Source organism: Cuculus canorus, chromosome 20 (genome assembly GCF_017976375.1).
Source record: "Cuculus canorus isolate bCucCan1 chromosome 20, bCucCan1.pri, whole genome shotgun sequence".
NCBI lineage: Eukaryota > Metazoa > Chordata > Aves > Cuculiformes > Cuculidae > Cuculus > Cuculus canorus.
In genome coordinates, this window is record NC_071420.1 from 11,970,799 (window position 1) to 11,994,942 (window position 24,144).

Genomic DNA, 24,144 nt, shown 5'->3' on the forward strand with positions numbered 1-24,144 from the left:
GAGCGCACGGCAGCGACGGGAAGCCGGGGGTGCCCCTTCCCCTGCACCCTTCGGGAAAGCACCGACCCCCGCACCGCCCCTCAGCCAATCACCTCCTCAAGCGGCCCCGCCGACCAGGGCCGACCCGCCCCACAGGCCCCGCCCAGTAATGCCACCGCCATCGCACCGCCCAGCTCATTAGCCCCGCCTACTCAAACATATCCACGCCCAGCTGAGTAAGCCCCGCCCACAGAACACCTCCATCCAATAAAAACACCTCCATGTACCAGTGGGCTCCGCCCCCCTCGGCTCATCCGACTTAGCCCCGCCCGCCGGGCCAGCTCCACCCAATAAAACCGGCTCCAGGTGCCTGGCTGGCTCCGCCCCCTCTCCGCCCCCGCCCACCTGACACGGCCCCGCCCACGCGGCGCACCCAGACAGGCCCCGCCCCCCGCAATATCCCCGCCCACGAGGCCCGCGCAATCCAATGAAAACGGGTCCACGTACCTGTCGCCCCCCCCCCCTCCCCCGGCCCCGCCCCCTGTTGGCCCCACTCCGTTTCGGCCCGCCCCGCGGTGCCGCTGGCTACCTGGGCCCGCTCAAAGCTCTCCCGCTCCACCTCGAGGCCGCCGCCGCCCGCCCGCCGCCCGAGCACTTTGGGCAGAGGGTTGGCGACCTGCTTCATGGAGCTGCTCACGCGGTCCATGGCCCCGCCGCGCGTCCGGCGCCTCCGCTCCCTCGGCCAGCGCTCCGCTCAGCTCCGCCGGCCGGGCCCCGCGCCATTGGCCCACTCCCCCCGCCACTCACACGAGGTCACGCCCCCCGCCCCCCTCCCTCTTGGCCGCGCGCCGCCGCTCGCCACGCGCCCCCACGGAGGCGGGCCCCGCGCCCCTAGAGCCGTGCGCTCATTGGCCCACGCGGACGCCACTCACGGCCAGGCCCGGCCCCCTCTCGTCCGCCTTAGCCCCGCCTCCGAGCCTCTGCTCGGTGCTGATGGGCCGCGGCTCCTTCCGCTCTGCCCCTGCTGCACCGTCCGCTCCGTGTGGCGCCCCCTGCCGGGGGAGGGGGGAGGGGAGGGCGGCAGTGCGGGCTGAGCGACCCCAGGGACCACCGGGGGCGGGAGCTCGGGGGTCCTCTGGGGGTCCCGGCCTCGCTCCTCCCACAGCATGGCCCTAATGCAGCAGCGAGGTGAGCGGATCCCAGCGCAGCCTCTCCCTCTCGCATGGCCTCGGGCGCTGTGCACTGGACCTTGTGCTGTGGCCAAGACGAGCTACACTGTGCAGCGGCCTGCGGGGGGATTCAGGGCTTTCCAGTGCTGCTAGCGGCCTGGGAGGAGTCCATCCTGCCCCAGGGCCAGGGAGGAGCCGAGAGGGGTATTCAGGGAATCTCTGTGCTTGTTGGGGCCAGGGAGGAGTGGGCAGGGGGGATTTAGGGCTTCCCAGTCTGGCTTAATTCAGGGAAGAGCAGGCAGGGGGATTCAGAGCCTTCCCATCCTGCCCGGGGCCAAGGAGGAGTGGGCAGGGGGTTTCAAAGCCTCCCCATCCTGCCCGGGGCCAAGGAGGAGCAGTGGAAGGGGATTCAGGGCTTCCCAGTGATGCTCAGGGCTAGGGGTTTCAGGGCTTCCTTGTGCTCTTCGGACCCAGGGAGGAGTGAGGAGGGGGATTCAGAGCTTCCCCATGCTGCTCAGGGCCAGGGAGGAGCAGGCAGGGGGATTCAGAGCCTCCCCATCCTGCCCGGGGCCAGGGAGGGGCAGAGAGGGGGATTCAGGGCTTCCCTGTCCTGCTCATGCACAGGAGGATTTGGAGCCTCCCCATCCTGCCCAGGGCCAGGGAGGAGCGGGCAGGGGGTTACAGGGCTTCCTGGTCCTGCTTGGGGCCAGAGAGAAGCAGGGAGGAGGATCCAGGTTTTTGCTCCCCCGAGGACCTGGGGGATTGATGGCCAAGATGCTGTTCTGCACAACGTCGTCCAGGCTCATGTCTCTTGCCCCGTCACTCATCAGAGATTTGTACCTGATCTGTGCCTTCTCTCACCCCAGCAAATTGCTGGACTGTGACAGGCTCCTGTGGTTTTGACCTGGAATCCCATCCCCGTCTGGGAGTAGATTTCCCACTGGGACCTTCGCGAGAACTGGAACATTGCTGTAAACGTGGACAAATCAGGATTTTGGCAGGGACTGCAATCTCTGCCTGCTCCCCAGTTAATCCCCAGCGATGGCACAGGGGGCTGGGCTGAGGCTGTGCCAGCAGGGTTCCTCGGTCCCCAAAAGTGGCTCACACGCAGTCAGAGTCTTTGCTTCAGGCAGAGAATATCAATGCAAAGCCACCCTGTCCGCTGCTGCAAGTGGTGATGGGGCAATCTGGGAACATCTCTTTAGGATGTGGCTTGTCAGGAGCTCTTGTGTAAGCAATCCTCCCTGCATAACTCACTTGCGTGGCTTAGTTTTCAGCTGCAACAATTGCCACATAAGGACCCTCCTGTAACTGCCCAGCAGGATGTGTGACCAGGCTCCTTGTGAGATGGACCTCACCCATCTCCGCACGTTGGGTATCAGATTCACAGCTGATGGGAAATGGTCTATGCTATGCAGCAAGGCCATCTCCTCCCACCGCAGGTTGTCTCGCCTCCCTGTCTGCCTTCTCTCTAATGTGCTTTTTGGAAAGCTGCCTCCTTCCTTGGGGCTGGTCCCAGAGGAGGTTTAATGGGTTTAATTCAGGCACTGTTGTGGTGAGGTGATTAATAATTGAAGAAATGAAGTCATTGCTGAATAGATTTGAAGGAAAGCAAGAACAGAGGGAGACATTCGACAAAGGACAGCAAGGTCCTTGTGATCTACCTAGCTCTCCCACCTCCATTGCCTGGCTAAAAGCATCCTGGTCCCGTGTGGCCTCTCGAGCGTGAGGGCCTAGATCTAGGTGGGTTGGTCTTCAACCCCAAGCGAGTGATCATGAGGCATGGAGGTGTTTAAGGAATGGGTTGATGAAGTGCTTAGGGACATGGTTTAAGGGAGTGTTAGGAATGGTTGGACTCGATCCAGTGGGTCCTTTCCAACCTGATGATTCTATGAGTCTATGATTCTATGTGTTATCGGCTCCCTTTTACCGAAGAGCAGAGTCACGTCCTCTTCTTCCATGGCCAGGGCCAAGTGCCCATTCTGGGACCTGGGCTGGCCAACTGGGAGGCTGTGGCCAGGGCAGGAGCAGAGGAAGGTGGCTGGAACAGATCTTTTCTACCTGCTGTTCCTGCTGCTCGAAGCTGGGCTGTCCGAGTTGGAGTGAGGAGCCAGGCCATGGGGAGCTGGTCAGACCACCCTGGGTTGGTCCAGTCCCTCCAGTGGCTCTGCTGGATTGTGCTTCTGGGCTCTCGCCCAGGCTTGGCAGCTTTGCAGGGATTTGAGAGGCTGCTTTCTGGTGAGAGAGGGTGCCTGGCTTTTATGCAGATTGAGAGCTGCTCTGGAAGTGGAGAAGGCACAGGGCTGTTCTTGTGTGTGGGCTGTTCCCCTGCCTCAGGTTCCATGGGGAGATAGTGAAGGACAGAGGAAAGGTGGGTTGGGCACCACTCCTCTTACCCAGCAGGTCTTTACTGAAAGCCACGGCTGGGTCTCATCTGCTTGGTTGCTCTGTGCTCATCTCGCTCCTGTCCAAGAAGCTGGACTGCAGCCTGGAGGCAGAGTGATGGGAGAGCCTGGCACAGGGGTGTCTGGCCTATGCAGGGACAGAAGCTGGCTTCCCCAATGCCACCCACCCTGGTGAAGCTGCTTTCATATTTCTGGGACAGGAGACCTTGCGCTTGGGCTGTGGAGCACGGTCACCTTTCTTGCTTTCAGTAGCTGGGTTGTCTGCACCCAAGTATCTTCTGCAGGATGGAGACCATGGGTCTGATGTCTGCTGAGACATGGAGAGGATGATGTGTCTCTGCTTCCCTTTGGGCAGCCTAATGTTCAGCAGCATGTGACAGCCATCAAGCTCTGGCTCAGGATGGGCAGTAGGGACTGGAGCTGGTCCTGCTCCCCATTGCAGAGTCCCGCAGGGCAGCCTCCCCTTGCTCCTCACGTGTTCCAAGGCTCCCACCTGTGACAGCCCAGAAGGGGCTGCTCCCGCTCTGCCAGGACATTGCTTCTCAGGTTGATCTCAACCCAAAGGACCTGCAAGCAAAGAGGAAGGAGAAATGTCAGGAGAGGAGCCATAGGGGACTGCAGAGGCTGTGGGTCCTGGCTGGGGTGAGGGATGCTCTTCTCCTAGGGGCTAGGAGCTCCCTTTCCAACCTCTCTTCCCAGCCAGAGCTCGAGGAGTCCCAGGGTGCTGCAGCAATGCTCCTCACCCTCCCGTGGCCTGGCCCAGGCTCAGGGAGAGCACAGATCCCCCTTGTTTCGGCAAGAAAATAGAGGCACAGAGAGCACCACAGACCTTCCTCTGTTATCCCACTGGCTGCGCCGGCACAGGCGGGCACAGGGCTCTATGTGCTCTGCTCTCTTTTCCCTGCTGGGGGTGAGCTCCAAAAATGGATCCCTTTCAATCACCCCTTAAGACACCCCAAGACACAATCTCCTGAGCCCAGCAGAGGACAACCTGTACCTGGAGGGCACAGCTTCTGGAAAGCCATGCAGCAGCAGGGCGGCGGCTGTGATGAGCCTTCGATAATGCAACCCTGCAACCACAAATTCAACCCTGCAGCCACAGTTTCAACCCTGCCCTCACTGCAAGGCTGTTCACTCAGACCCGGAGGGCAAAACTTACTTAAAGGGGACCTACAGGAAAGCTGGGGAGGGGCCCTTGATCAGGGAGTGCAGGGATAGGACAAGGGGAACAGTTTTGAGCTGCAAAAGGGGAGATTGAGATGAGATCTTAGGGAGAAATGTTTTACTGCGAGAGTGGGGAGGCCCTGGCCCAGGTTGCCCAGAGCAGTGGTGGTTGCCCCATCCCTGGAGGGGTGCAAGGCCAGACTGGATGGGGAAGTGTCCCTAACCATGGCAGCGGCGGAACTGGATGGGCTTTGAAGTCCCATCTGACCTGAACCATTCTATGATTCTAAAGTGCCCACCTAGTGCAGGCAGAGGACAGGATCTTGGGTGCAGAGTGGTGGTCCAGTCATAGCAGGAGGATCCTTAATAGAGCAAAGAACACTTCGGGCAGCACAGTGCACCAAGAGGAGCTTGCAGGGTGCGTATGTTTCATCTTTTGTTCTCGTTTTTTGACTGCTTTGGGCAAACCAGTTGATGTTGAGTCTTTGCCTGCTTCTTCTGCCGAAGAGCCCCTGGGCTGCTGCATGGGGCGATCAGTGGCCAAGGGAAGGGGCAGCCCTGGTGCAGGAGAGCCAGCTCCCACCTTAGAGACCATTAGAGGTAGAGCAGCTGCTTGAAAGGGCCCAGGGAGAGGGTTTTGGAGAGGAAGGCTTAGCTAAGGAGCGTGAGGGATCCATGGGGCCCTCGCCTATGTCCTGGTGCGTTCTCTGCACTGAAGCCTCAGCAACTGTCTCTGCTTGTTGAGGAAGCCAAAAGCAAAGCTGAGCATAGTTCCCAGCTGGATCTACAGGACAGGACCTGAGCCCAGCCTTGGGCTGCATTGCTGCAGCGGTGGCTGCCTGGGCAGAAACTTACTCCACAGCAATTTCTGCCTGGAGCTGTGAAGTGTTTGCCATCTGCTGGAGAGCTTCCCCACTGCATGGGCTGCAGGTCCAGCTGGAGTCCAGCACACAATCCCTGGGATGACCACCTGGCTGCTGTGCCAGGAGCACTTGGAGGTCTGCAGAGGAAAGAAATGATTTACCAGTTACACCCCCTCAAGAAGATTTGGACTAGGTTTTTTTTCTGTTGGGAGCTGGTAAGATTCTCCAGGGCATGACTTGATGGTAATAGGGGGTTTATCTGTTCGGTGGTTTGTGTGCCGGGTGATGAGTGTGGGTTCTCCAGCAAGTTTTCGCGACATATGAGCGACTTAAGAGGAAACCTTTAGCCTCATTTCAGTGGGAGTGTAGAAGGCAACTTCTGTGACCAGAGAGCAGCAGAACTCATTGCTCTTTAGAGGAGAAGGAGGAAGAACAGAAAACCAAGGAATTTCAAGAGCAAAACTTCTAATAAACTTGGAGATCTGCAGTGTGCGATCTCAGGGGAACCAAAGCTAATGACACAATGACTTAAGGCAGGCTAGTCGTTTCTTGGACAACAGGTATGAAAGATAATGGCTCAAGTGATCCTAATGTAGGATCACAGACCAAAACTGCAGTAGAAGACCAGGCTGCACCTGCCTGCTGGGAAAGCTGCAGGAGGGGAGACTGAGATGAGATCTTAGGGAGAAATGTTTTCCTGTGAGGGTGGGGAGGCCCTGGCCCAGGTTGCCCAGAGCAATGGTGGCTGCCCCATCCCTGGAGGTGTTCCAGGCCAGGTTGGGTTGGGCTTGGAGCAACCGGATCCAGTGGGAGGTGTCCCTGCCCACGGCAGGGGGTGGAACTGGATTGCTTTTGACCCAAACCATTCCATAGTTCTATGACTCACAGTTGTCAGAGGTACCTTTGGCTGAAGACAACAGGAGGCAGCCTTTGCAAGTACAAAGTGCCATGTTGTGCAAGTGCTGGGAAACGTCAGATCTGTGGTGTCTCAAAGCCGGCACTCAAATGGTTTTGCGTTTCTCTGAACCTTCATGGTTCAAACTTCATTTGAAGTTTCTCTGAACCTTCGTGGCTGTAGCTGAAGCAGTCACACCGTGCTGTGGCTGCTGAGCAGACCCTGTTCTTCTCCAGGCAGGTTGGTGCTCAGTGCTGAGGACGTCTTCAGGGAAACAGTAGTGCATATGTGTGGCTGTAATTTGGCAAAGGCAGCCTGTGCCTGTCCTTTGAAGGACCACCTAATTTCTGGGAAGTCCATCCTGACATGACACCTGGCCACCTCCCACTCCTTGGACTCTTGGTCCAAAAGTGGGGCTTGTCTAGGGGCCCCAAATTTGTCTGGGAATATTGCACCAGCTGCAGCGATGTCCTTCTGCCTCACCATGCTTGGAAACAGCTGATGTCTTCAGCTGACATTTACAAAAAATAATTTTCTGGAGGCACATCCTAGGATATAGATTTCAGTCCAGGGATTTCAATGCGGTTTCACAAGCTACACTATAGATCTTACAGTTCTGTCGGACCAGCTCCTCTGGGGAATCAAATATGAGCAGTCTCAGAGGATGTAGACTAAGGGTCCATCTCAGTCAATGATCAAGTCTCCAGATGTGGCCTCAACAAACCCCTTGAAGAGAAAGGCAACTATTTGTGGTGCCTTTCTTGAGTGCACTCCCAGCCTCCAACCATTCCCAATCTACAAATCTCCTTGAGCTTATCTCTTAGGAATCCATGCCCTGGTTCAGACGTTACCTTGTGATCACTGTGTCCCCCGGCAAGGAGCTCCTCATAGGTTTTCAGCTGCAAGGGGGGAGATTGAGATGAGATCTTAGGGAGAAATGTTTTGCTGTGAGGGTGGGGAGGCCCTGGCCCAGGTTGCCCAGAGCAGGGGTGGCTGCCCCATCCCTGGAGGTGTTCAAGGCCAGGCTGGATGGAGCTTGGAGCAATCCAATGCAGTGGGAGATGTCCCATGGCGTGGTGTTGGAATTGCTTGGGCTTTGAGGTCCTTTCCAACCCAACCTATTCTACCACATGAAGAGCTTCCACCTTCTGTTCATTTTGAACCTGGCCCTTGGCAGCTTTCCATTTGATGGTCCATGCTTCTTGCTCTGGGAGAGACATTAAATAATAACTGTTTGACGCTCTTTGTCGGCCACTCATGATTTTGTAGACTTCAATTCCCATGCTGGAAAATCTCTGTCCCTCTGGAAAACAAATCTTCACATCTGAGAACTTGCTTGTTTGTCTTGCAGTCACACCACCCTGTGGTCACTGACTTCATAGGCTCTAACACCTCCAGGGATGGGGCAGCCACCACTGCTCTGGGCAACCTGGGCCAGGGCCTCCCCACCCTCACAGCAAAACATTTCTTCCTAAGATCTCATCTCAATCTCCCCTCTTGCAGCTCTAAACCGTTCCCCTTACCCCATCCCTGCCCCCCCTGATCAAAAGCCCGTCCCCAGCTTTCCTGGAGCCTCTTTCAGCACTGGAAGCTGCTCTAAGATCTCCCTGCAGCCTTCCCTTCTCCAGGCTGAACAACCCCAACTCTCTCAGCCTGACCTCGTACATGAGGTGCTCCAGGCCTTGGATCATCTCTGTGCCCTCTTCTGGCCTTGCTCCAACAGCTCCACGTCCTTCCTGTGCTGAGCACTCCAGAACTGGACACAGGGCTCCAGGTGGGGTCTCACCAGAGTGGAGTAGGGGGGCAGAATCCCCTCCCTCCCTGCTGGTCCCACTGCTCTGGATGCAGCCCAGGACATGGTTGATTTCTGGGCTGTGAGCACACGTTGCCCGCTCATGGTGAGCCCAGTCACTCCCCAAGTCATTCTCTGTTTCCAGCTGATTTGCTCCCAGTAAAAAACAGAGTTTCCCACATTAGTGCTGTGGCAGCTCCCAGGGACACGGTGATAATGCGGTCCCCTAGACATGACTCCAACCTAAGAGTGTCTGTGGTGGAGCAGGATGCCTTCAGGGCTAAGAAAAGACTTCCTCCTGCATCCTGAATCTGTTCTGGTGGTGAATCCAAAGATACCATGTGTGGTTTCTATCCAAAGCTGAAATGCACCATAAGGCAGAGGCTTTACAGATGCCATAAATAGCTTCTGTTTCGGATGCATGATATGGAGGAGGCTTTAGAAATCAAAATATTTAGAGATTTGCATTATTTGTCTTGGCAGGAAAGAGCAGCCAAGACTGAAATATAGAATCTTTGTTCAAGGAAGGGACAGAGTTGAGAAAAACAGTGAATAGGGGAACAACAGAGGTGTCAAAACCTCCAAGAATTCCTTTTGCAATGAATGGAAGCAGGAAGCACAGCCTGGTGTGTCTGAAAGGAAGGGAGAATTCACTGAAAATGTCTAGACATGCTTATATTCCTGATAGAAAACATTGATTTTTCAGAATGAGGCTTGACATTTGCCTCAAAGCCATATTTGAATTTTGCAAGAACATCCAGAACATTCAGCTCAAAAGCAGCTACAAGCTGGGCTGTGTTGGTGTGGACTGCATCAGCAAGGAGGCTCCAGCTCATTCCTCAACCTGTTTTCCTCCTCTCAGTTTTATTCTAGTCCCTGTGTGATGTGTAATAGGAATGTTAACATCAGTCAGAATGAGGAACCATAGAATCACACAGTGGTTCGGGTTGAAAGAGACCTCAAAGCCCATCTGGTTCCACCTCCTGCCATGGGCAGGGACACCTCCCACTGGATCAGGGGCTCCAAGCCCCATCCAACCTGGCCTGGAACCCCTCCAGGGATGGGGCAGCCACCACTGCTCTGGGCAACCTGGGCCAGGGCCTCCCCACCCTCACAGCAAAACATTTCTCCCGAAGATCTCATCTCAATCTCCCCTCTTGCAGCTTAAAACCTCTACGCAACGGATGGAGAACAACCATGACTCCCACACCTCTTGTGTTTCCCAGAACATCTGCATCACAGACAAACTGGGGACACTTCACTTCTCCCACAGTGACTGGATCAAGGAGAGTCCATGAGTCGGGCAGCTCTCACAGCTGTGCCCTCAGCAGGTTGGTGAGGTCCATGGGAGCTGTGTACTGCCCTGTTCGCACCTCTGCCCTGTGGAGTTGGGGCTTTCTCCGTGGCGCCCAGAAGACCATCAGTGTGTAAGCATGCAGAGCAGAGGGTAGAATGTGGTGCCACCCCACATCCGGGCTCCTTTTGTGTCCTTGACCATCACTTTCAGTGAGTCATTATTCCAGAATCATTTGGCCAACGCCCTCAGACACATGGTGTACCTGCTCAGTGGGGAAGCTGATGGAGGTTGCTGAGGAGGCCAAGCTGGATGGGAGGCAGAGGCAGTTGGATGGGTCCCAGAGGCAGTATTGGAACTCAGGAGATTTAGATGAGATCTTAGGGAGAAATGTTTTGCTGTGAGGGTGGGGAGGCCCTGGCCCAGGTTGCCCAGAGCAGTGGTGGCTGCCCCATCCCTGGAGGGGTTCCAGGCCAGGTTGGATGGGGCTTGGAGCCCCTGATCCAGTGGGAGGTGTCCCTGTCCATGGCAGGGGGTGGGACTGGATGGGCTTTGACATCCCTTCCTACCCAAACTATTTTATGATTCTTTGATTCTATTATTCTATGTTACTCAAGGTGAGAGGTCCTTTTCGTAATCATCTGAATTGTTACTTCTAGGTTTTCTCCAGAGTCCTTTGGTTAGGGGAAAGGAAAAGAGAAGTCATATCCTGTTCTCTATCATTTCATGGTATATCATTATATAATATGCCACGTCAGGGCACTAGTCTCCGCGGGGCTGCACGGAACCCTTGGCACAGCAATTTTTCCTTCGTGTCGCGTTGTGTGGCAATATTTCCGGTGCGTTTCCATCCTTGATCACTGTCTCTATAAAGCAGGCTGAACCCCGGAATCTCGTGTCAAGCACAGCAAGGGCCATTCCGCGACAGCCCAGCCTCACTCCTACAATATATCTTCACCCAGCAGAACCATGAAGACCTCCACAGCTGCCTTTGCTGTCCTTTTTGTGGCTGTCCTCTGCTACCAGGTCTCCTCTTCTCCACGTGAGTCCAAACTCTCTTTTCTGAAGAGCTCTCTCCTCTTTCTTTGTGATGTAGTAGTACATTTCAACTCTTTCTCCTGAACATCTGCTGTGGGAAAGGAGAATCATGTCTTGCTACTCCTTGGCATCCTGAGGGCAGGATGGGTGGGAGCCCGCAGTGGGAGCAGCATCTCCTTTAATGGACATCTTCTGGTCGTCTGACCATGCTTCTCCCCATTGGCACTTTTCCTAGTCTGGTTTAATCAGAAAACTTACCTTCTCTTGCAGGTTCTGTGAACTTTTCTGGTCCCTGCTGTGTCACATATAGCGCTAAACCGTTTCCCCTGAGCCATGTGGCAACATATGAGTACACGGGCAGCCACTGCTTCCAGCCAGCTGTGATGTGAGTAGATCTCCTGCCCAAATCCTGGGGCCCCCCAGCTCTGCTCAAGGGAAGCAGTGCCAGGCAACCCCACATCACACCCCATCCTGGCAAGGGAAAACCTGTGTTAGGAGAACAGCCTGGAAACACCTCAGAGGCCAGTCCTACATCCCAAGCAGCCAATTACTGGTCATCCCAATTAGATTTGAACTGAAGGAGCTTCTGCTGGTCAACTCCTCATCCCCAGAGAGCGGGAGTCACGCAGGACATAGCAGGATGCCTGTAATGACATCAAGCCAACCTTCCACTCCATATTTCCCTGGGGCTGTTTGGCTGCTATGGAAGTGTCTGGTTTGGTGGCATTCATCGGTGGTGAGGTCCCTCCAACTGGATTTCTTTTCCAGATTCACCACCTTCCGAGGCCAGATGGTTTGTGGCAAACCTGATGACAAATGGGTCCAGGACATCATAAAGAACCAAGAGGTCAAGGCAAGCAGAGGATGAGCAAGAGGGAGCACCCTGCTCCCTCCAAGCATCATCTCTGCAAGACCTCACACAGGCACCTCCACGACACGTCCCTGTTTTCCTATTGCCTGTGAACTTGACAGATTATTTAATAGCGTTGAGCTCTTTCATTTAAGTTAATGCAAAGGCATTTTAAATTTATTTGGCATTTTCGGTGCAACTTTTCATTCTAATTTATACTGATTGTGATTTTATTTTGTATAATAAAAGGGAGCAAAACCTGCAGCGTCTCCTGCTGGCTCTTGGGATGATGGATGGAGGCTGTGGTGGGCAGCAGGGGCTGGGAGGGGGTCCAGGCTGACCCTAAGTGTGTCTGTGTGATGATGGGTTGGCACCTGGCTGCCTTCCAGCCCCTGGGTGCTGCACAGCCTCCAGCACTGTGGAGCATCCTGTGTGCTCCTGGCAGGACTCTGGGCAGCCTCCTGTGCCTCCCGCCTTGTGCCTGCCAAGCTGGGCTTGAGCGCTGTTGTGGCCAAGACCCAGGCTTGAGACTGTGTGCAGCAGGTGGGCATCGTGGGGGAGGTTTCAGCATGAGCAGGTGGCGTGATGGGTCACCAAGGTTGGCTGGTGCCTTCAGGCAGCCTGTGAGCAGGGTGGGCAATGCTGAGGCTCCTGCTGCAACCAGGGGCTGCTCACCTCAGCGGATACTGAGACCATCTTGCCTCCTCTGCCTTAGAACCATAGAATGTCCTTAGCTGGAATGGACCCACAAGACTCATAGAGTCCAACTCCTGTCCCTGCACAGGACAACCCCAACAATCACACCGTGGGGCTGGGGGCACTGGTCAAATAATAACCAATGTAAATGTGCTCTGGCACATCATCCTGCCATTCCCTTGGATCCAGAGAGAAGAGCTCAGCACCTGCTCCTCCTCTTCCCCTCATGAGGAAACCACAGAGTGTGATGAGGTCTCCTGTCGGTCTCCTCTTCTCCAGGTGGAGCAGACCAAGGGATTTCAGCCACTCCTCGTACAGCTTCATCTACAAGCATTGATTATTTCTGTCACTTCCTTATTTGTCCTGATCTCCTGCCAAGGTTTTTCTTTCTCTTCAAGCTGCCGGGGGTGGAGGGAGCCCCACCTTTTCATGCTGGCTGCAGCTGGCCCCGCCGGTGCCACGCTCCTCCCCCGGCCGAAGGATCCCGTGGCCAGTGCCGGACGGCAGCGAGGCCACCATCTCCTCTGGGCTCTCACGGTGCAGCAGGTGCTGCCTTGCTGTAAGGCTACCGCAGGCACGATCCTGCCTGTGCTGGCTGACCCGGAGTAAGGCAGCTCACACCGAGGCAGCGGTGGCCACCATGGCGCTGGCAGGTGCCCTGGAGCGGCTGCAGGAAGAGGCCATCTGCCCCATCTGCCTGGAGTACATGAGCGAGCCGGTCAGCATCGACTGCGGGCACAACTTCTGCCGGGGCTGCATCGTCAAGCACTGCCAGGAGAAGGGCATCCGTGCCGATGGTCCCTTCTCCTGCCCACAGTGCCGTGCCTCCTGCCACCGCAGCGGCTTCCGACCCAACCGGCAGTTGGCCAGCATCGTGGAGAGCATCCGGCAGCTGGGGCTGAAGGGTGGCTCGGTGGTGGAGCTGGGGCCAGAGACCCCGCTCTGTGTCCAGCACGAGGAGTGCCTCAAGCTCTTCTGTGAGGAGGATGAGGAGCCCATCTGCGTGGTGTGCCGGGAGTCCCTGCGCCACCGCCTGCATACCGTCTATCCCATCGAGGAGGCCGTGCAGGTGTATAAGGTAGGGGAGGCTGGAGGTCCCCATCCTGCCTGATGCACCCTGGCACCTACCAGGACCCCACAGCCCCTCTCCCAACATCCCTGGTGGCTCTGTCAGGGAAATAGAGGACGGGGTGGCAGAGACAGTGGCACCTACCCAGCTGCTCTTGTTGTGACTGGACCTGCTGGCTCCCAAACTGTGGAGGTACCCAGGTTTACCCCTGCCTGTCCAGCTCCAGGACACCGCTGGAGAAGTTGGGGTGGTGAGTGCTGCCCTGGGGACATTTCATCTTGGTGGAGTGGTGTGAAGCTGCTGACACCTAAACCCCGTGTCCCTAGCAGTGTGCCAGCAGCAGCCTTGTGTCCCAGTGCTGCGGGCAGCAGTCGCTCTGCTCTCCAAAAACCTCGATAGTGAGCAAAATATGGGGAAAAGCCACAGAGTGTGGAGAGGGTTAACGCTATGAGTGGAGCGAAGGGCACAGCTGCTGGGTTGGGTGCCAGGGCTGGCAGTGCCTGGCACGGGGTCACCACCCCAGCTGGCACTGAGGGTCCTGGAGCCAAACCATGGCACTTGGTGGGTGCTGAGCCCCTTTCTTCTCTTTTCAGGTCAAACTCCACAGATGTCTAGAGAATCTTTTGAAGGAAGTGGAGGACGTGAAGAAGCGTGAGTCAGCAGAAAGGTTGAAAACCCAGGAGTGCAAGGCAGGTGCCTGGCTTAATTCTTAGTGAATGAGCTTCACAGATATCAGCAATTAAAAAAACCTAACCCTGAATCATAGAATCAGGGAATGATTTGGGCTGGAAGGGACCTCAAAGCCCATCCAGTCCCACCCCCCTGCCATTGGCAGGGACACCTCCCATTGGATCAGGTTGCTCCAAGCCCCATCCAACCTGGCCTGGAACATCTCCAGGGATGGGGCAGCCACCACTGCTCTGGGCAACCTGGGCCAGGGCCTCCCCACCCTCACAGTGAAGTATATCTCCCTAAGATCTCATCTCAATTTCCCCTGTTGCAGCTCAAAACTGTTCCCTTCATCCTCTCCCTGCCCTCCCTGACCAAGAACCCCTTCCCAGCTTTCCTGGAGCCTCTTTCAGTACTGGAGGCTGCTCTAAGCTTTCCCTATCTGGGATTATGAACTTGTCATGGTGTTCTGAATGGGACCTGTCCCCATGTCCTGCTCTCATGCAGGACCAGAGCTGGAATCCAGGCTAAATAACCATCTGCAGCTCTGCAGAAAATTAGACAGGTTTGCAAAGAAATGCTTTGCAAAGAGCTGTGCACCAGCTTCCACGAAACCACAGGGACTCATTGCTGGTGAAACAAATAGACATGGGCTATTTTTTAATTGCCTTTTTGTTTGCAACGTGTGCTTGAGTTACAAACCAGTCACGAGGCAGATGGTGAACTCCGTTTTGCAGCAATAGGAATGAGAAGTGCTTTCATTAGGAAAAAGAAAAGCTGAATGAGTGCATTTCCCCTCCCTCTGGGGTGAAAGCATGAAAGGAAAAGTAACTGCAGCAAAGGAAACGAAACTACTGGAGCGAGTCATCCCTCCCAGATCTGGAGTTGATGACTAATCACCTTTGGCAGGGAAAACAGGTCTCTCTGCATTCCCTCAGTTGTTTGGTCAGGTCCCCTGCCCACAGCAGCCGGACCAAGCGGGTAGTAGGGTTTTGGGGTGACCCTCTGTGCCCGCTGTCCCCCTTGGGGTTGAGGGGCTGTGAAATCCCTGTGTCACTCTTCCCACCCGAGTCAGACCTCTGGGGCCGTGGTTGAGATGCCCCTGTCTTCCTTCCAGCTGGTTGCACATTTTACTAAACAGGAACAAATATCCCTTGTGTGTGGTGGTGGGGAAGTGGCTGCAAGTGTCCTGGCTCATCCAGCTTTCTTCATCCAGGACCAAGAAAACATGTGGTTGGGTGGAAAAATAAATGCAATTCACTTTCCTTTTGTTTATCTTTGGCATTTTGAGGTTTCATGGTCCTTGCTGACTGCAGTGTGTTTGCCTGGGGCGTCAGGTTTCCAGCAAAGCACTGATTCTTCAGGCTCAGGCAAAAAAGCCTAAAACAACTCGGAGACCTTGGCTATCAGGAGAGCTCTCAGACACCCAGGGAGTCCTCCCTGGCTCTCCCCAGTTCCGGGGCTTCTTCCACCTCTTTCCCATTGCTATGGGTTTTTCCAGGCAAGGAGCATTTCCTCCTGGCTACCTGAGCTGTGGGTCAAACTGAACCCAGCCGGGGAAGAGCTGAACCACATCTACAGTGTGCCCTGGCAGCCAAGAGGGCAACGGTGTCCTGGGCTCATCCAAAACAGCATCGCCAGCCGGGCCAGGGAGGGGATTGTCCTGTTCTGCTCCACGCGGGGGAGGCTCCACCTTGAGCACTGGGGGCAGTTCTGAGCAACACAGGATAAAAAAGATTAAAGCTGCTGTAGAGCATCCAGAGGAGGGCACGGAGTTGGGGAAGGATTTAGAGGGGAAGAGTGTGGGGAGCAGCTGGAGTCCCTGTGTCTGTTCAGCCTGAAGAAAAGGAGACTGAGGGGGGACCTCATTGCACTCTGTATCTTCCTCACACGGGGAGGAGGAGGAGCAGGCGCTGAGCTCTTCTCTCTGGTGACCAAGGACAGGAGCCGAGGGAATGGCAGGAAGCTGTGCCAGGGGAGCGTTAGGTTGGACATGAGGAAAAGGTTTTCCCCCAGAGGGTGGTGGAGCCCTGGAACAGCCCCCAAGGAAGCAGTCACGGTGCCAAGGCTGACAATATTCCAGAAGTGTTTGGTCAATGCCCTCAGCCCCACGGTGTGAATGTTGAGGTGTCCTGTGCAGGGACAGGGGTTGGACATGATGATCCTTGTGGGTCCCTTCCAACTCAGGACATTCTATGATTTTATGATTCAATTAAATCCTACCCCAACACCTGATGGCATCTCCTTCCCCGCAGCTGCCCTGTGCTGTACTCAGCCATCATCAGACATCTGAGATCCGTCTGGGCAGGAATGCCCTGGGCAGCATCCTCCTGCTGGTAAACAGAGGATGCCAAGTGGGAAGGAAGCCCAGCGAGTAGCCTCAGGTTGTTTTTGGAAATAAATGTGCTTATCAAAAAATTCAGTGGTTTCCCAGGACCTGACGCCAGGCATGGGCGCTATAGAATCTAATTCTGTATTGGTAGCCTGGCTAACGTGTGCTTTCTTATCACTAGGAGACAGTGAAGAAAAAACGGGAGAGGATTGTGAGTGAGTTCGGGAAGCTGCATCGGCTGCTGGTGGACGAGGAGAAGCTGCTGCTCCAGAAGCTGGAGGAGGAGGAGAAGAGGATTCTGCTGCTGATCAATGAAAATCTGGCCAGGCTGGTGGAGCAGAAGTCATTGCTGGAAGAGCTTATCCTGGAGATAAAGGAAAAGACCCAGCAGGCAGATGACGGGCTGCTCAAGGTCAGGCTCTGCCATTGGCCCCACTGACTCATCCCTATTGCCTTTGCCACCTGGATGGTTGGCCAGAACAGGTTGGCTACTGGGTGCAAGACTCTGGAGCCCACCCCCCAGAATGTTTTTTCTCTTCTCCTTCTAGGACATGAAAAGCATCCTGAGCAGGTATGTACCCATGCTCATTCTTCCCACCATCCTGGCTGCCTCTGAGCTCTGTGAGATGTTCATGTCTGCTCCATGCCAGACACCCCATCTCCTCCTTGCCCAGCATCTGGTTTGGTCCTCCCTGGGACTGAGACCGGCGGGGGCGGGAGAAGAGACTCCATCTTCTTCTTCCAGTCCCCCAGAGGCAAAGCCTTGCTTGGCCTTGTGTCATGTGGGCTGTGTTCTCTACTAAGGGCCATGCTGCCTGGCCGGACTTTCTCCTTCCTTCCCAGGGACTGGCATTGCTGCTCCTCGCGTCATTTAGCTCTGGTCCCATTGAGCTCAGTGATAAGCAAGCAGTTACCCCTAGTGCTCTTCACAGCTGAAGAACTCAAGGGAGGAGACGCATCTGTACAGCCCACAGGAAGGCATTAAACTACAGCCCCAGCAGAAGACTGGCCGTGCTGTGGGCTCTGATGCAGCCCATGAATATTGCTCTCCTTCTAGGTGCGAGGGAGTAAAGTTCCAGTCCCCCAAGGTTGTGTCCGTGACCTTGAAGGAAAACTACAGCATCCCTGAGCGCTGCCTTGGCCTGAGGGACATGCTGAAGAAGTTCAAAGGTGAGGAGGCTGCTTTTGTGCCCCAGGGGAGGGTTTTTTACCAAGCTTTGTCCAGCTGCTGCCAGTTTGTGTACTGTTGAGTTCAGGCTGGTTTTGTGGTGGAGAGACCTTCCTCATTCTGGTCTTGGATGGATTGTGAGGTGACCCTGCAGAAGTTCCTCTAGAGTTTCAGGCTCTGTGTTGCCCATGAACTCCTTGGCTCAATGTTGGCTCTTTCTTAAGTTGTGCCGGGGTGGTGGGGCTGCCCTCATTCTGTTCCTCCTCTGCCACCAGGTGCCGGAAGTTTTGGTGTGGTTTATGGTTAGCATGATTCTCTGTTGCGCTTCCTCACTGTGGGGCAGCACTGGGAGCTCTGCAAAGCTGTGGGCACCATGTGGGAGAGAGGAAACCAGCATCCCGGTCACAGACACCTGCTCGTGTCTGAGTCTGCAGATCCCTGAAGCCTCATCTGTCCTTCCACTCTTCTCTTCCTCCAGTGGACGTGACTCTGGACCCTGACACAGCGCACCCTGAGCTCTCCCTGTCCGAGGACCGCAAAAGCGTGCGGCGTGGGAGCAAGAAGCTGCTCCTGTCCCTCTTTGAAAACCCCAAGAGGTTCGGCACTGCGCCAGTGGTGCTGGGGAGCCAGGTCTTCTTCTCAGGACGCTCCTACTGGGAGGTGCAGGTGGGAGACAAACCTGAGTGGGGCTTGGGGCTGTGCAGGGAGTCTGCCAGCCGGAAAGGCAACGTCTTCTTCTCCCCAAACAATGGCTACTGGGTGCTGCGGCTGCAAAACGGGGTCAACTATGAGGCCCTCACTTCACCTGTCTCCCCTCTGACCATAAGCGTGAGACCACGGCGCATTGGTATCTTCCTGGACTATGAGGCAGGAGAAATCTCTTTTTACAATGTGACTGACCGCTCCCACATTTACACCTTCACTGACAAGTTTTCTGGGAATCTCCAGCCTCTCTTCTTCCTGGGTGCCTTTTTAGGGGGCAGAAATGCAGAGCCCTTGGTGATCTCCTGGGTCAGGGACACACAGGGGACCGGTTGCATCATCTTGTGACAGTGACTGTCCTAGCTTCTCACCAGTAGGAGAGCAATGGCCCTGGGAGCTTGACCAGCTCCTTGTGTGAGTGGGGCAGCATGGGGGAATCAGAATCATAGAATATCCTGAGCTGGAAGGGACCCACAAGGGTCATTGAGTCCAACTCCTATCCCTGCACAGGACAAACCCAACATTCACACTGTGGCACTGAGGACGTTGGCCAAATGCTTCTGGAATATTGTCAGCCTTGGTGCTGTGACTGCTTCCCTGGGAGCTGTTCCAGGGCTCCACCACCCTCTGGGGAAGAACCTTTTCCTCATGTCCAACCTAACCCTCCCCTGGCACAGCTTCCTGCCATTCCCTCGGCTCCTGTCCTTGGTCACCAGAGAGAAGAGCTCAGCGCATGCTCCTCTTCCTCCCCGTGTGAGGAAGCTGCAGAGCGTGATGAGGTCTCCCCTCAGTCTCCTCTCCTTCAGGCTGAACATTCCCAGGGACTTTAGCCGCTCCTCACACTCTTCCCCTACAAACCCTTCCCCAGCTCCGTGCCCTCCTCTGGATGCTCTCCAGTAGCTTTAGACCCTTTTTATCCTGTGGTGCCCAGAATGGCCCCCAGTGCTCAAGGTGGGGCTGCCCCAGCGTGGAGCAGAGCATAACAAGTCTGTTCTCGTGGAGCTCTTTGTGCCAGCGGTTTCCAGCGGGATTTGGTCCCATTTCAGAATCCAGCCCATTGCTTTTGCATTTAGAAATCAGTTGTCATTTTTAACTTTAGCAACTCCCTTCTCTCTCTAACATCACTGTGCTGACAGTCCATTTTCTTCTGAGCCTTCCTTTGCTCACTGTGCACAAGACAATTTTTGTGGCCATTTCCCATCAGGTTAGATCACCTTCCCTGCCTCCATCTCTCTCTTCTGGCCAGTATGTTGGTGAGCAGGAGAGTCATAAAATCTGCATGATGAAAGCTCACCTTATGAGCGATCCCCTCCTCTCCCTATCTAAGATTTATTTCTAAGTGAATCTTCACCTATCTAAGTCTCCTCCAGGCTGAACAGTCCCAGGGACTTCAGTTGCTCCTCACACTCTTCCCCGCTAAACCCTTCCCCAGCTCCGTGCCCTCCTCTGGATGCTCTCCAGTACCTTTAGATCCTTTTTATCCTGTGTCTCCCAGAACTGCCCCAGTGTTCAAGGTGGAGCCACCCCAGTGTGGAGCAGAGCGGGACAATCCCCTCCCTGGCCCGGCTGGTGATGCCGTGCTGGATGCACCCAGGACACTATTGCCCTCTTGGCTGCCAGGGCCCTGCTGGCTCATGGTCAGCTTGTTGTCACCCAGCACCCCCAGATCTGTGTGCCTTGGTGAGCATCCTGGCAGGGTCCCTACGTGCTCCCGGCTGCCGGAGGTGACCAACCAAGTGTGACACCCACCGTGTGCCTCCCCCGTGCTGAGAAGGACGCTTCATGGTGGGGATGTGCCAGCACTCCCCGTGGTGTCAGCAGGGGCGGAGGAGCCTGCCGCCTGCTCCTGCCCTCCTGCTCAGCTCGTGGGAGAAGGGCGCACACCCAGCCTGCTGCACGGTGCCGATTTTGGTGTGAGTTGTACCAGAACTAGGCAATAAAGGGTTGATTTGAGGGAGCCTTGTGTGGTTGGCAGCGTGGTTTTGTGGTGCCTTTATCCTTGCTTGTTAGCCCCAAGTAATCCACAATGTCTCGTAGAATCATAGAATCATGGAATGGTTTGGGTTGGGGGGGATCTTAAAACCCTCCAGTTCAAAGTGACCTCAAAGCCCTTCCGGTTCCAGCCCCCGCCACGGGCAGAGACACCTCTCACTGGATCAGGGTGCTCAAAGCCAACTCAGAGGGCAAAGACAATCTGTTCCTCTCTGGCTCAGAGAGGGTCCTCAGGAGATCCTGCTGTGGCATCAATGGGACATGTCAGCAAGCCGGGCACCTGCCAGGCAGTGGTGCGGTAGTGGCATCTGCATGTGCAGTTGGCCACAATTCAACCTCCTGCTGCTGGGATCTGGGGTGAAGGCAAGCGGACATCTATGTGTGTGGGGGTGCTGCACTGCCTGGTGGCTCCTGGGCTGCAGGTCACCTCAAGGTTGTTAGGTGCCTCCCCTCCCAAGCCCTCGGGACGGGAAATCTTAAAGCATGGGAAGCTTTGTGGTGCACACACCAGGATGGGGGCACTTCAGAGACTACAAAACCTGGGGCAAGAAAAATAACTCAGCCTCTGCTGATGTCTCCAAAGGTCACCTTTGCCCTCTCCATGGCCTGGGACATTCCTTCTCTTACCTGTACTGCTCAAGCAGTCTGCCACTGTATTGCTGGAGGAAAACCTCACAGGTCCTTAAGCCCATCTGTGGCATCAGCCAGTCCCAGTCACCTGGGGCACAACAATCATTTGGGGCACAAAAACCCTATGCAGTGCTTCAGACTGGGGGAAGAATGGCTGGAGAGCTGCATGGAGGAGAAGGACCTGGGGGTAATGGTTGGCAGCCGACTGAACATGAGCCAGCAGTGTGCCCAGGTGGCCAAGAAGGCCAATGGCATCTTGGCTTGGATCAGAAACGGTGTGACCAGCAGGTCCAGGGAGGTTATTCTCCCTCTGTACTCAGCACTGGTGAGACCACACCTCGAATACTGTGTTCAGTTCTGTCCCCTCACCACAAGAAGGATGTTGAGGCTCTGGATTATGTCCAGAGAAGAGCAACGAAGCTGGTGAGGGGCTGGAGAACAAGTCTTACGAGGAGCGGCTGAGAGAGCTGGGGTTGTTTATCCTGGAGAAGAGGAGGCTGAGGGGAGACCTTATTGCTCTCTACAACTGCCTGAAAGGAGGTTGTGGAGAGGAGGGAGCTGGGCTCTTCTCCCCAGTGACAGAGGACAGGACAAGGGGGAATTGCCTGAAGCTCCGCCAGGGGAGGTTCAGGCTGGACATCAGAAAAAAATTTTTCACAGAAAGGGTCATCGGGCACTGTCAGAGGCTGCCCAGGGAGGGGGTCGAGTCGCCTTCCCTGGAGGTGTTTAAGGAACGGGTGGATGAAGTGCTGAGGGACATGGTTTAAGGGAGTGTTAGGGGCGGTTGGACTCGATGATCCAGTGGGTCCTTTCCAACCTGGTGATTCTATGATTCTATGATAAACCAAAGTGCCTGTGGTCTGCTGGGCCAGGAGGCAGGAAGGGACATGGGGTTACTTAATTAAAGAGCAATTAAATTAAAATAAAATGAGATTTGATAAAGTACACGTAAATGCTCAGCATGATTTCTCTAGAGAGGTTCTGATTGGCGCTTTAGGAGCCTAATGGTGAAAAATGATGCTGGACCTGAGACAGCAGTTCCTCTCAGCTGAATTTGGTTTTATTTTGGGGAGTCCTACCTCCTCCCTTCAGCTGCAGGCTCTTCCTTTTGGAGGCTGCACAGAAGGGAGAAGAGACCAGCTAGTGGATCACCGTCCCTGCTTGGCCGTGTCCCAGGAAGGAGAAGGGAAATGCATCTTGGCAATGGCCCTGCTCATCGACCTGACCTTCATGGAGAACTTGCAGAGGGATTTTATGGAGCCTGAGAAGATGAGAAAGGTGAGGGCAGCCAGGGAAACCTGCCGTGCAGGGTGCAAGGTAGCAGCTGGGAAAAGACCAGACTGAATGTCAGAGGGGTGGGAGGAGCTGGTAGGATGGAACCTGTCCAGGAAGCCAGAGCAGTCCAACTATGGCAGGGTCACAGACAAGCGGCTTCTGTTGTGGCACTGGAGGGACAAAGGGTGCTTACAGAAGAGACAGGAGGAAGTGCAACAGTTCAGAGATCTTGCGAAGAGGCGGAAGAAATGAATGAGCAGAAAGGATGTGAACTCACCCCAGTGCAGCACCCAAAGCATTCCTAGAAACCATGAATCTGCCTTTCCCCAGAAGGAGAGCAAAGGTTGAAGGCATGAGACTACTCTTAAGATGCTGTAAATTTTTCCAGCTGGCTCTCTCTTTGTATCACCTGCAACTAAGGAATTTCTTGGGGCAGATACGGTCTGCCCTGAGATGCCCACTTGGAACAGGCAGCTAGAGATAAGCTGGGAGCACCGGGACCTGGGCTTTTACAGTTCCCTGATGAATTAAAGTTAAAGCTGTTCCTAAAGCTATTTGCAAGCAGGTTGTCTGTTCAAGTCATGACAAGTGGAGCTTGCTCCTGTCCTTGGTGGAAATGCACTTATTGCCTGGCTCTGACCTCCACACAGATCCTGCCCAGCGAGGACCAGATCTCTTCTCCCATGTAACAGGTGATAGGACAAGAGGAAATGGCCTCAAGTTGCACTGAGGAGGTTTAGATTGGATATCAGGGAAAATTTCTTTACTGACAGAGTGGGGAAGCCTCGGCTGACGTTGCCCAGGGCAGTGGGAGAGTCTCCATCCCTTAGGAGGGTGTCAAAAACCGTGTCTGTGGCACTTTAGGACATGGTTTTGCAGGCACAGTGGAGTTGGACTGGATGAGCTTAGAGGTCATTTCCAAACTTAATGATTCAATAATTCTTTGATTCTGCTTGGAGCGCTCACCCCAGTGGTGAGGGATGGCTGCATGGCACAGCATGGTCTGATCTGAGCATGAGGGTCTTCCCACATGTGCTCCTGCTCCCCATCTCCAAGAAAGATGGTGACCCTCACATGGCACCATCAGGTCCTTTATTACCCAAAGGGCTGACCCGTATGTGCCAGGCCAATCACAGTCACACCATTTCCATTTGATTTCCATATGCTGGGGGAAGATTGGCACATGTGCAAACCTCATGGAGTTCAACCAGGCCAAGTGCAAGTTCCTGCCCCTGCGTCAGAGCAGTGGCAAGAACAAACACAGGCTGGGCAGAGAATGGATTGGAAGCAGCCCTGAGGAGGAGGACTTGGAGTGCCGGGGAAGGAGAAGCTCAACAGGAACCGGCAACGTGAACTCACAGCCCAGAAACCAACCATGTCCTGGGCTGCATCCAAAGCCGTGGGACCAGCAGGTCCATGGAGGGCATTCTGCCCCTCTGCTCTGGCCCAGGAGGAGTGGTGGTTGCTCCATCCCTGGAGGTGTTGAAGACCAGGTTGGATGGGGCTTGGAGCAACCTGATCCAGTGAGAGGTGTCCCTGCCCATGGCAGGGGGTGGAACTGCCGACTGAAACCATTCCATGATTCTACGATCTGTATACACCGATATTTTTCAGGGCCATTTTGGGCTGAGGCACTCTCGTGCTGTGGTGAGTCCCAGGGTCTGCTCCAGGTGTGTGGTTTTACTGGAGGCAGTGATTGATCACGATGCCGTGTTTGGCAGATGGGTTGGGGTAGGGTGATCAGAGAGCTGTTTTTCTGAGCAGTCAGTAGATTAATGTCGCATTTTTAGGTGGCAATTCCAGGGACAGCGTGGTCACCCAGAGATGCTGACTGAGTTGCCTGTTAAGATTCAGTACAGCAGAAATTCTTGACCTTCGATTTTAGAAATGTGTTTTCTCAAAAACTGTGAGCATCTTTCTCCTTTGAGTCAGAGGAAAAAGCTTTGTCATCTTAGGGGGATGTGAGTAGTTGTCTGTGTCTAAGAACTGAGCAGAAATGTTCTTGCAGGTCCTCATTGCCATTTGTGCCTTCTGCTCACCATTAGGGGAAAGTGGTAGCCGGGCACTGTCTCTAGCATAATCCTGTGTCTTCTTCAGCCCTGAAAGTCTGGGATTGTTGTCGGTTTCAGAAAATATTGCTTTTGTACTGAGCCTGCGAACTC

At 55.0% G+C, this 24,144-nt stretch overlaps 2 protein-coding genes across 7 annotated transcripts; both read left to right on the forward strand.

The window, feature by feature from the left end:
- Positions 1-726: 726 nt before the first annotated feature.
- On the forward strand, positions 727-12,754 carry LOC104057356 (C-C motif chemokine 5-like). Of its 5 annotated transcripts, none has more exons than XM_054084792.1 (5): positions 1,058-1,167; positions 5,010-5,135; positions 10,439-10,603; positions 10,870-10,984; positions 12,544-12,754. In XM_054084792.1, exons 3-5 carry the CDS (start codon positions 10,531-10,533, stop codon positions 12,752-12,754), a joined length of 399 nt encoding a protein of 132 aa, XP_053940767.1. In that variant the 5' UTR covers positions 1,058-1,167; positions 5,010-5,135; positions 10,439-10,530. The 5 variants fall into 5 exon arrangements, with proteins under 5 accessions (XP_053940770.1, XP_053940767.1, XP_053940768.1 ...); XM_054084793.1 differs by lacking the exon at positions 5,010-5,135 and adding an exon at positions 9,431-9,694 and having other exon boundaries at positions 1,063-1,167; XM_054084795.1 differs by lacking the exons at positions 1,058-1,167; positions 5,010-5,135 and adding an exon at positions 727-791.
- A 17-nt stretch (positions 12,755-12,771) lies between these two features.
- LOC104057357 (E3 ubiquitin-protein ligase TRIM39) lies at positions 12,772-22,601 on the forward strand. Of its 2 annotated transcripts, XM_054084791.1 has the most exons (7): positions 12,772-12,863; positions 12,963-13,223; positions 13,808-13,903; positions 16,397-16,627; positions 16,764-16,786; positions 17,273-17,385; positions 17,862-22,601. In XM_054084791.1, exons 1-7 carry the CDS (start codon positions 12,786-12,788, stop codon positions 18,431-18,433), a joined length of 1,374 nt encoding a protein of 457 aa, XP_053940766.1. In that variant the 5' UTR covers positions 12,772-12,785; the 3' UTR covers positions 18,434-22,601. The 2 variants fall into 2 exon arrangements, with proteins under 2 accessions (XP_053940766.1, XP_053940765.1); XM_054084790.1 differs by having other exon boundaries at positions 12,786-13,223; positions 17,862-22,600.
- The last annotated feature ends 1,543 nt before the right edge of the window (positions 22,602-24,144 follow it).